The sequence below is a fragment of the Arvicanthis niloticus genome, chromosome 1 (genome assembly GCF_011762505.2).
Source record: "Arvicanthis niloticus isolate mArvNil1 chromosome 1, mArvNil1.pat.X, whole genome shotgun sequence".
Lineage (NCBI taxonomy): Eukaryota > Metazoa > Chordata > Mammalia > Rodentia > Muridae > Arvicanthis > Arvicanthis niloticus.
The window spans coordinates 95,855,744-95,865,778 of NC_047658.1; the positions used below are offsets into that span (position 1 = coordinate 95,855,744).

A 10,035-nucleotide genomic window follows, 5' to 3' on the forward strand; every position below is an offset into this window, starting at 1 on the left:
AGAGTAGAAGCAGGCCAAGCAGGGTGGCTGTAGGTTCTGCAGTTTGAAGCACAGTTGCTATCATGCTTCTGTACTGTGTTTATTATCTTAGAAGTAGAGCAGGATGTCACAGACTGAAGCTGTAGTGAGAACCCTCACCTTTGTCACTCACAGCAGTCGTCTCTGAGGGACTCTGTATGTGGCTGCCTGGGAGCCCGTGCCGATCCATTAACTTTGAAAAATTCAAAGGGTTTTATATAGGTGTCTGTGGAAATATTTTTTTATTATTGTTGTGGTTTTTCCTAGGTTTCTGTTGCTTACAACTCACTAGACTTTGAACCGGAAATTTTCTTTGCCCTGGGCTCTCCGATTGGCATGTTTCTCACTATTCGAGGTGTGGACAGGATTGATGAGAACTATCGCCTCCCAACCTGCAAAGGCTTCTTCAATATTTACCATCCAGTGAGTGGCTTAAGTTTATTTTGTGCTTTAAAAAGATAAAAGTTCTGTCCTCTTCATCCAGATAGACTCCTAGGTTCTTGCTTGGAAATTAATAGCAGTCGTGATTTGCAGAGCGCTCCATGCTAAGAGTCTGATGACATGTTAATAAGTATTTCTACTAGAAAGCTTCTACTCAAAAAAAAAAATTGTTGCTTTGCTTGCAAAGTAATTTCACTTACAAATCACAAATCTTATAATTCCTAGTAGCTGAGGAAGGTGTGGAAATGTCACTCTCTGGCTTGCCAAGTAGCTATCTGCCTCCCTGACTGTGGCCTGTCACTCCAAGTAACTTATGGTTCTTACTTGTCTTCCTTCAGCTCGATCCAGTGGCGTACAGATTAGAGCCTATGATTGCTCCAGATTTGGACTTGAAAGCTGTTCTCATTCCACATCACAAAGGCAGAAAGAGACTTCACTTAGGTAAGAAGCAAGTGCTGTGTACACTTACTGCAGAGCAGGCAGACGGTTAGGAGCTCAAGGTCGTTCCTGGCTGCAAAATGACTTAAAGTCACTGAGTCACAACAAAACTATCCTGTAATCTGTGGTGAATTATGAACATTTAAACAATTTATATGATATCTTTGTGTATGGGCACATGCGTGCCACTGTGCATATGTGGAGATCAGAGGACAGCTTTAAGAAACCAATTCTCTCTACAGAGCCCTGGCTGTCCTGGAACTCTCTATGTAGACCAGGCCTGGCCTTGAACTTACAAGAATCCATCCACCTGCCTTTCCCTCCTGAATGCTGGGATTTAAGGACATATGCCCCAGCACCCAGCTGTTAACAGGCCTGTTTTAAGAATTTCATTAAAAATATATAGGATGATGTTTATGTTATGGTGTTTGACGTTCTTTTAAAAATATTTGTAGGTTTGGAACAGATGAAATTGTTAAAAAGTAGTTTCAGTGGTACATCCTGTAATCTTAGTGCTCAGGAATCTGAGACGGGAGGGTCACCCTAAGCTTGAAGTTCCAAGACCATGTGTCAGGAAACAAACAAAAAGCCAGGCATGCAAGTGCATGCTTACAATTTTAGTACCTGGAGGCTGAAGCAGGAAGGTTCCTAGTTTATGGCCAGCCCTACATAGTGGGACCCTGTCTCAAAAAACATCAGCCCCAAGTCAACATTTTATCCTATCGAAGGTTCTTGGTTCCAAGAGTCTCCTTATGACATTTAACATAGGAGGAGGAAGAGGAAGAGGAGGAGAAGAAGAGAGCTTTGCTTGTCTGGGGATGTGGTTAATTTTTAATTTTTGGAGCACAGAATTGTAGAGGTTAAGTAACCTGGGGTGTCATCTAAATCTTTTTAGAGTTGAAAGAAAGCCTCTCTCGAATGGGATCCGATTTGAAGCAGGGCTTCATCAGCTCTCTGAAAAGTGCTTGGCAGACACTCAATGAGTTCGCGCGTGCTCATACCTCTTCTACTCAGTTGCAAGAAGAATTGGAGAAGGTGGCCAACCAAATCAAAGAGGAGGAGGAAAAGCAAGTCGTTGAAGGTAAATTTGATACTGGAAGCATTTCTAGAACAGATGATGCCGGAGGAGCACATGCTTGTGCGTTGTTGGAGTTTTTCTTTCCAGACCCTGTCAGATTGGATAAACCCCTTCTGTAAAGGAGACTGTGTCCTGTCATCCTGCAATGTCAGATGCAGCTGCTAATTAAGTTTTATCTGTTATTTCTTGGCCTTCTGCTGCAGTTTTAAGATTTTATTTAGATTGTTCAGGCTGGGGTGGAATGTGAGTTGAGAGCTAATTATGCATTCAGGCTTTGTAAAGACTATATGAGGTCCCATCCTTCTGCTCCTGCCAAACTGTGTTCTTAGACTTCGCATGCAGTGTCCGGTCATCGGTCATCGTGCTTTGTGACATTCAGATTCTAATTCTGTTCCTTTTTTCTGCAATGCTCTCTTATCCCGTCACAACTTCAGTCAGCTGTCGATCCTCTCTCCTCTCTCTTGGGGAACCAGCTCCTCTTCCCCTGTTCTCTGGAGGAATGGGGAGTGAGCCTGGTAGCTCCCCAGTTGCTGTGTGTGTCAAGCTTCATTGAACCCAGAGAGTCAGCTAAAGTCAGAGGATAATGATTAAGTGATTGACTTTGATATTGAAATGATTTAAATTCTAGCAGAAAAGATTGTTGAAAGTCCAGAATTTTCCAAGGATGAGGACTACTTAGGGAAGGTTGGAATGTTAAACGGAGGCCGCCGGATTGATTATGTTCTTCAGGAGAAGCCAATCGAGAGTTTTAATGAGTATCTCTTCGCCCTTCAGAGTCACTTATGCTATTGGTAAGTATTCTTTGATTCTCTTTGAATGGCTTTAACTAGTACAGTGTTTTCACTGTGGTGAAAGTCTTTTACTAACTGCCCATTTATACGGAACTTAATAGATTCCACCCATTGAACTTATACATTCAAAAGCATTTCCCTCCCTTTAAGGTTTTGTTTGTTTGCTCGTTTGTTTGTTTTACATTCAGCGTGGAGATACTAAGGAAGAATTGGTTAGCAGTTCACGTTTCTGACTCATTAACAACCTTTCTAAAAGCTGCATAGAATTTGAATTATCCACAAGGTGGCAGTGTGTCATGTGCTTTTGACCAGAGACCATTGATACTTGCACACGTGTTTGTAGGGATATCTTTCACGGCAGGAGTGTGCGGCTGTTAAAAGACATTCTTCCATAGATGCCCACCACTAAAGAGAGTTCCCATGTGACTGTTTTGGAACTGAGTTGAGTCCATACAACTTTAAACTGCTCATGTTCCACTGCTGTGCTCTGATCTCCCCACCTCAGAGCTAACGGAACAGCAGACGTGTCTTTACGTCCTGTGTGTAACATTTACTGATTGTTTAAATGTTGTTTTAAATGACAGGGAATCTGAAGATACTGCCCTCTTGTTACTTAAAGAAATTTATCGAACAATGAACATTAGTCCAGAGCAGCCTCAGCATTGAGCAGATTTGCATTTTACTGGGTGAGTTAATCCTTATTAAATGTGTATGTGCTGATTTGTGTTGTTGGAATGTTGGGGTCTTTTGGATTATCAGTTGATAAAGGGCAATTAAGTTCTTTCTTGGGAGTTTTAGACTCATTAATAAAAGAATTTAGGAATGGACTCAATTGGAAGCTCAAGGACAGTTTTACTCTGTGTAAAAGAAAAAGTCCCAGTTGGGCAGCCATGATATACTAACATTCCAGCACTCAGGAGGCAGAGGCAGGCAGATCTCTGTGAGTTCAAGGCTAGCCTGGTCTACGGATTGAGTGCCAGGATAGCCAGAAGCACACAAAAATCCTGTCTCAATAAAACCACACACATAAAAGAAGAAAGAGTCTCAGGGTAGGCCAGCTGTGAAAGAAGAGAGGGGAAAGGCCCTTTCTGCTGGCACAGTGGTCAGATACATGGCAGACGGCCAAGCAGCCACATGGGGAGAGGAGCTGTAGTAAGGACGATCCAACATGCCAGGAAGAAGTCTGCTTCAGCTCTGGCCAGTATCTAAAAGAAAGAGACAGGAAAAGGGAAAATTGTGCCTTTCTCACTCAGGCCTCAGAAAGGTGGAGACCCAGCCAGATTTCACAGTGCCTTGAAGGGAGAGATGGGGTAGAATTCTGGAAGGCAAGAAGCTTCAGTTTCTTCTTAAAAGGAAAACTATTCAGGCAATCTTGTTAGAATGGCTCAAAACAAACCCACCCTCAGAGGAGTGGTCCGTTGGCCTGGGGTCAACCTTTCCCAGGCCAGAAGCCTGTTCTCTTGCCCAGGACTTTTCTTCTAATAGCTCTTTGCTATTGGATTCTGAGGCCTTTGCTGTGAAGTGGTTCTTTGTCACCGTTACACTTGCTGCTATTGTTTTGTTGCTATTTAAATTCAGCATAGTGTTGATAGTGAGGAAAGAAACGGGTTTGTAACATACATCTTATTGAACGTTTTAGAGCTAGGTATAGGCATTTCTATATTTCCAGAACTTGGAGTCTGAGGAAGGAGGATCTCAGTTTAAGGCCAGTGTGGACAATGTACTAAGACATTGCATAAACAAGCAAATAGACAACTTAAAAATCTTTTCCAAGTCTGACTAGAGATTGTGTTCTCTTCTTTTTTGGTTGGTTCGTTCTCTTTCTTTCAAGATAGGCTTTTTGGTTTTTTTGTTTGTTTGGTTGTTTTTTTTTTTTTTTTTTTATAGAATAGAGTTTATTCAGGACATGGGGAGGGGAGTTGCGAGAGCAGAGACAGAGAAAGGCAGAGAGAGAGAGTACAGGAGTAGAGGAGTAGAGGCCAGCTGTGAGCACATGGAGAAAGAGGGGGAGGGGAATAAGGGGCAAGAGGACAGAGTAAGAGCAAGTAGGCAAGAGCAAGACACCCTGCATGGGTAGAGGATAGACATTACTGGGACAAAGGGGGAGGGAGGGACTTAAGAGGCCAATGTTGACTGGTCACAGGGCTGGCAAGAGGGGATTGCTATGGAGGAAGAGGTCTGCGGAAGTCGCCATGATGACACCTGTGGGATTTGATGTGAACTGCTAGGTACCTGGTGATATTTTCCTGGCAGAGCACAGTGAGGAGGCAGGAGTTTGGGGGGTGGGAGTGATGGGGGTTGGTTTTGTTTTCTTGAGTCAGTAGTTGACAATGCTGATCTGAAGGTCAAAAGAAAGCCCAGAGAGCTAAAGATGACTTTAGAGGTACCAGCATGTATTTGCCATCAAAGACTCAGTTAAGGTCTCTTTGAAGGAGTGTGGGGGAAGAGGAAGAGTCCATGAAGTAAAAGAAAATTCCAGGATTTGAGCTTTTGGGTGTAGCCGCCCGCGGCCACAAGTCAACTGGATTCACCTGAAAGGGGGGCTGGGAATGAAAGGGGAAGGAGGGCGAGAAGAGATGAGGCCAAGACAAAGTTCTCTGATCAAGGCCCCAAGCTTTAATGTTCGGCTCTCAATTTAAAGGGGAAGACCCAACCCACAACCCCTCCTGGTTTCAGATGGGTGGGATAATCCATAGTCCATTCCAGGTCACGGCTGGAGATGTCTCAAGGCAAGCCCAGGGGCAGTTCTGCTGTGTTCCCGGCAGCCAAGGTGGGTAACTCCACCTAGATCCCGTCATTTGGCCTTGCTGTGGCAACCAAGGTCTCTCAGTCCTGCTCATGGGGGGGAGAGTACATTTGGGAAGCAGAGGGAGGCAGTGTTCAACTATTGCCCACTACTGCTGAGGCCAGGCTAGAGCCCAACCAAGAATTGGCCTTTGGCTTCAGGTAGGTGACTTGGATCAGAGTTACTTTAATATCATGCCAGCAGTCAGAAGTGAGAAGGAGCTTTACCAGGAAGTAATAGAAGTAAGGTGGTGGGGAATGGTTGTGATAGAAAGGTGCATGTCAGCAGGGGTGTTCCAGAATTGAGGGGAGCTGATACTTTTGGATGAAAGGAATACTGGGGTGTGGGCGTTTGGAAAGGCAGGGAGTGTGGAGCTGAGTGTGGTCAAGAGCTGAATTGTAGGGAAGGAGCAAGGCAATGGAATGTGCAGGTTTGGACTGGCAGGGCATTGGATGGGCTCTGCCTTCTCAGAAGTGCGTGGGAAGGTCATTGCTGAGAGTAAGGCCTGCTAGGAGAGTTGTAAAGAGAGGAGCAGATGTGTACCTCAGTGTGGGAGAAAGGGATTAACCAGCCAAGTGTGATTGGGTTTTATTGCAGGTTTGAATGTCCACTGGTATTTGGATCAGAAATTGGAAGTTAAGAACTTTGGTACAGTGGCCTGGCTTCTCTGGCCATGCTCTGTTATCTGGGCAAGGTTTAGAGACAGCAAATGTGTATGTTTACTAGGGACAAGCAAGTGGGATAGGAAAAGAAAGGAAGTGTGGGCGATGTGGGGAGCTGGTGTTAGGATGGGGTGGGGTCACCTGAGAGATCAACCTCTAGTGGAGGACAGAGAATGCTGTGTGTGGAGTAGCGATTGCCGAGGCTCTGGCTTGTCCTGTGACAGGGTCCATTGGGGCTGTCCTACTTTGTTCAACAAATACCTCTTATATTTGGAAGCAATTTTCTCAAACATGTATTTTAGATTTCATTTATGTATATGTGTGTGTGCCTGTGCATGTGTGCTGTTTGCATGCAGGAGCTGGTGGAGGTCTGATGAGGATGTTGGATCCCCTGGAGCTGGAAATACAGTGGTTGTGAGCTGCCTGACTTGGGTGCTGGGACAAGAACTGCTGGTTTTCTGCAAGAGCAGCAAGTGCTTTTAGTGGCTGATCCATCTGCAAGCTCCACCCAGCTTTTCTCTCTCTCTATATTTCATCTTGTTTGCTGTCTTCTAGCCTGTCCTTTCTATGTCAGATAGTATATGATTTTACCACCTTAGCCTATGTTCATGTATGTGTTGGAGTGTACATGTAGATATATTTATAGGACCAGAGATTGAAGATAGTGCCTTGTGTATGCTGTACCACTAAGCTACACATTCAGCCCTTTTTACTATTTCTGTATTTTTATAAATAAATTTTACATACATGTGGTTCAACTGTTTTACTTAGTTATTTTAAAGCTTTTAAATGAACATTTATTGTTTATATTTAGGTGTATATGTGTGCCATGCATGGTGTGTTTGTGGAAGCCAGTGGGCATCCAACTGGAGTAGATAAACTTTCTTTACAGCATGGGGTCCTGGGACTTGAACTCAGGTTGTAAAACTGTCGTAAGCACCTTCACTCACTCTGAACCATCTTTGAACCTTTTTGAACAGGTTATTGCATTCCATTTCATAGTTTTATTTATTAAGTTATCCTCCATTGTTGAGTATTAGATGATTATTTTCCTTCTCAGATTTCACTATTATACATGATTTTGACATGTAGCTTTACATGGTTTTGCCTGTCTCTGACTTGAGATAAATCCCTGAATAGCACTGTTAGTCTAGAATATTACACATTTTGAAAGCTCTGATGTGTTATAGTTAAGTTGGATTCTAGAGGTCCCTCAGTTTTCATGTGTGATGTTAATGTAAATTGCCAGCTTTTCTGACCCCTTGTCAACACTAGTTGTTGCTTTTTTTGAATCTTTGCCAATTAATCACCAGAAGTTGTCAACTCATCATTTTGGTTATAGTTCTATCACTAGTGAACTTGAGTGGCCTGCCTGCCTGCCTGCCCGCCTGCCCTCCTCCTCCTCCTCTTCCTCCTCCTCCTCCTCCTCCTCCTCCTCCTCCTCCTCCTCCTCCTCCTCCTCCTCCTCCTCCTCCTCCTCCTCCTCCTCCTCCTCCTCTTCTTCTTCTTCTTCTTCTTCTTCTTCTTCTGTCAATTGCCTCTTTTTGCATTTTTTTCTGGAGGAATGGGGTAGGGACTTTGTTGGGTATGTAGACCATTTAGATCTGGATAGCCTTGAACTCAGAGATCTGGCCTGCCTCTGCCCTGGGCTGGTATTAAAGGTGTGCACCACCACACCCAGCTTTGTTGTGCTTCTTCACCTCACTGAACTGGTCTTTGACGCAAGCCCCACTTTTCCTCAACAACTCCCATGCCTCCCCCAGCCTTTTGGAAGGTGTGTCTGAAGACATGTGCTTCAAGGCTGCTCTCTGGAAGTTGCCTGCAGTGTTGCTTAGTGAGGCTGAGCATGTGGCTGCTTCCATGGTAGAAGGAACAACTATTACTGAGAGTTTGTGAAACTCACTGAGGATTGTTTAAGATTTTCTTGTCTTTACAGGAAGTTCCAGCATGAGTGCCACTGCTGAGAGGCTCTTTGGTGGCTGATCCATCTTCGCATCTATGATGGATGACAGAAGAGTGACTCAGCAACAATTGCTAATGTGGACTTCTCAGATGTAGGGATTGGTTTTTAAAACAGAACAGAAAGATGCTGAAAAAATCAGTACCATATTTGGACAGTATAGAAGAAAAACTGTAACCATAAAATGATGCTGTGGGAAATTCTCAGATCTGTTTAGTTATATAGTTATCTAAATTAAGTGTATCCTAATGAAGAGATTTGTAGCATGCAGACGGTTATTTCTATTTCTAAAAACTATTGTCAATGGGCTATTAAACGTATCTTTCTTTGTATTAATGCAATATGTTATTTTTATTTAAATATGGGCTTCTTGAGAAACATTTTTAAGAAACTTATACTAGGCTAGGCATGGTGGCACATGCCTTTAATCCCAGCACTCAAGAAGCAAGGCAGGTGGGTCTCTGTGGGCTCGAGGTCAGTTTGGTCTATATAGCAAGTTCCAGGACAGTCAGGACTGTCATAGTGAGACTGTCTCAAAAACAAAAAGAAAAGAAACTTGTGCTGTCCTTTAAATGTGAATTGCTCAGAGCTGGAGCTGCCCTGGTGTGTGTGGAATTGCTCCTGCTTGTGACAAGGCCTCCTCCTCCCAAGCTGATCTCCACTTTTATGAAGCCGAATGCCACCGCCGACACCGTAGAGTTGCAGGAGTGAAGCACTTTTTACTTTCCAGAACTCTTGTGATGATCTGACCTCTCTTGGCATGTCCACATCCCCTGGGAGGTGAGCAAATAACAGGCTTTCATAGCGAGCCTAGGTTTCTGTGCCAGCACTCAGTGCCCGAAGTCCAGTTAATGTGAGCAGCAAAGTGGAAGGAAGGGCCTGTTGTTTTGGTTTAACTTTATTGCACCAGTGTGTTTAAAAGGCTGGAAGCTGCTTGAAGACTGCTCTGTAATCTTGTTTACTATAAACTCATTCTCTAAACATTTCCTAACAGACACTGGGGATGCTGACTTCCTTTTGTTACATAGCAGAAACATTTTATGTCGTTTACATAGTTCTCATGGAACATGGAATTTTTTTGAAAGCAACATATAATACACATTTTTGTGTATGTGTTCTACCTGGTGTGAATAAAACAATACCATTGATGCTCTTTTTAAAGCTGCAAACTGTTGTCTCTCCCTTCTTAAGGTATTTCCTTGTCAACCTGTGGCCTTCGAGTGGTTAATTCATAATCAGATGGAATTACAACAGGAAGATTTAGAGCAGCGGTTCTCAACCAGTGGAACAGCCCTTTCACGGGGGTTGCATATTAGATATTTACATTATGATTCATAACAGTAGAAAAATGGCAGTTATAAAGTAGCAACAAAAATAATGTTAAGGTTGAGTGTCACCACAGCATGGGGAACTAACCGTATTAAAGGGTTGCAGAATTAGGAAAGTTGTGAACCAATGATTTAGAGCTTCCTTTCTTCCTAAGGCAACAGTTTCTAATCATATCTTTGTCTACCTGAGGACACAACACTGATGCCTATCCCCGCCTGGGTGGCACATAGCTGAGTGGGTTCTGATCCCCTTTGGCCTTCGTTTTTCTACACCAGAATATTGACTGTTCACTCAGCTTCCATATGAGTTCCAATACTGTCAGAATAAGGGGAAATGGTGGTTCTTGGTGTGTATTTGAATAAAATCTATTTAGCTTTTTCAACTTTAAAAAGTTTGAGTTGTGTCATTCTGCTGTGTCTTATGAATCTTGGGCAGGGAAGGGACGTTTGGAGCAGACATCCATGCCAGCTGAATGCCCCTTGTTGCCACTTATTTCTAGTAGCTGGGGAGCATAAAATAGACTGTTTTGCTGA

At 43.5% G+C, this 10,035-nt stretch overlaps 1 protein-coding gene across 2 annotated transcripts in view; it reads left to right on the forward strand.

The window, feature by feature from the left end:
* The window catches only part of Sec23ip (SEC23 interacting protein), a 38,045-nt gene extending 28,703 nt beyond the window's left edge, over nt 1-9,342 (forward strand). Inside the window, exons 14-19 of one of the 2 annotated variants that reach the window (XM_034493773.2) lie at nt 286-441; nt 798-900; nt 1,793-1,978; nt 2,604-2,766; nt 3,351-3,452; nt 8,150-9,342. In XM_034493773.2, coding sequence (XP_034349664.1) covers nt 286-441; nt 798-900; nt 1,793-1,978; nt 2,604-2,766; nt 3,351-3,432 — 690 coding nt within the window. In that variant the 3' untranslated portion in view covers nt 3,433-3,452; nt 8,150-9,342. The remainder of the gene's footprint in view (nt 1-285; nt 442-797; nt 901-1,792; nt 1,979-2,603; nt 2,767-3,350; nt 3,453-8,149) is intronic. The other variant, XM_034493781.2, reaches the window with a different exon arrangement.
* Nucleotides 9,343-10,035: the final 693 nt, after the last annotated feature.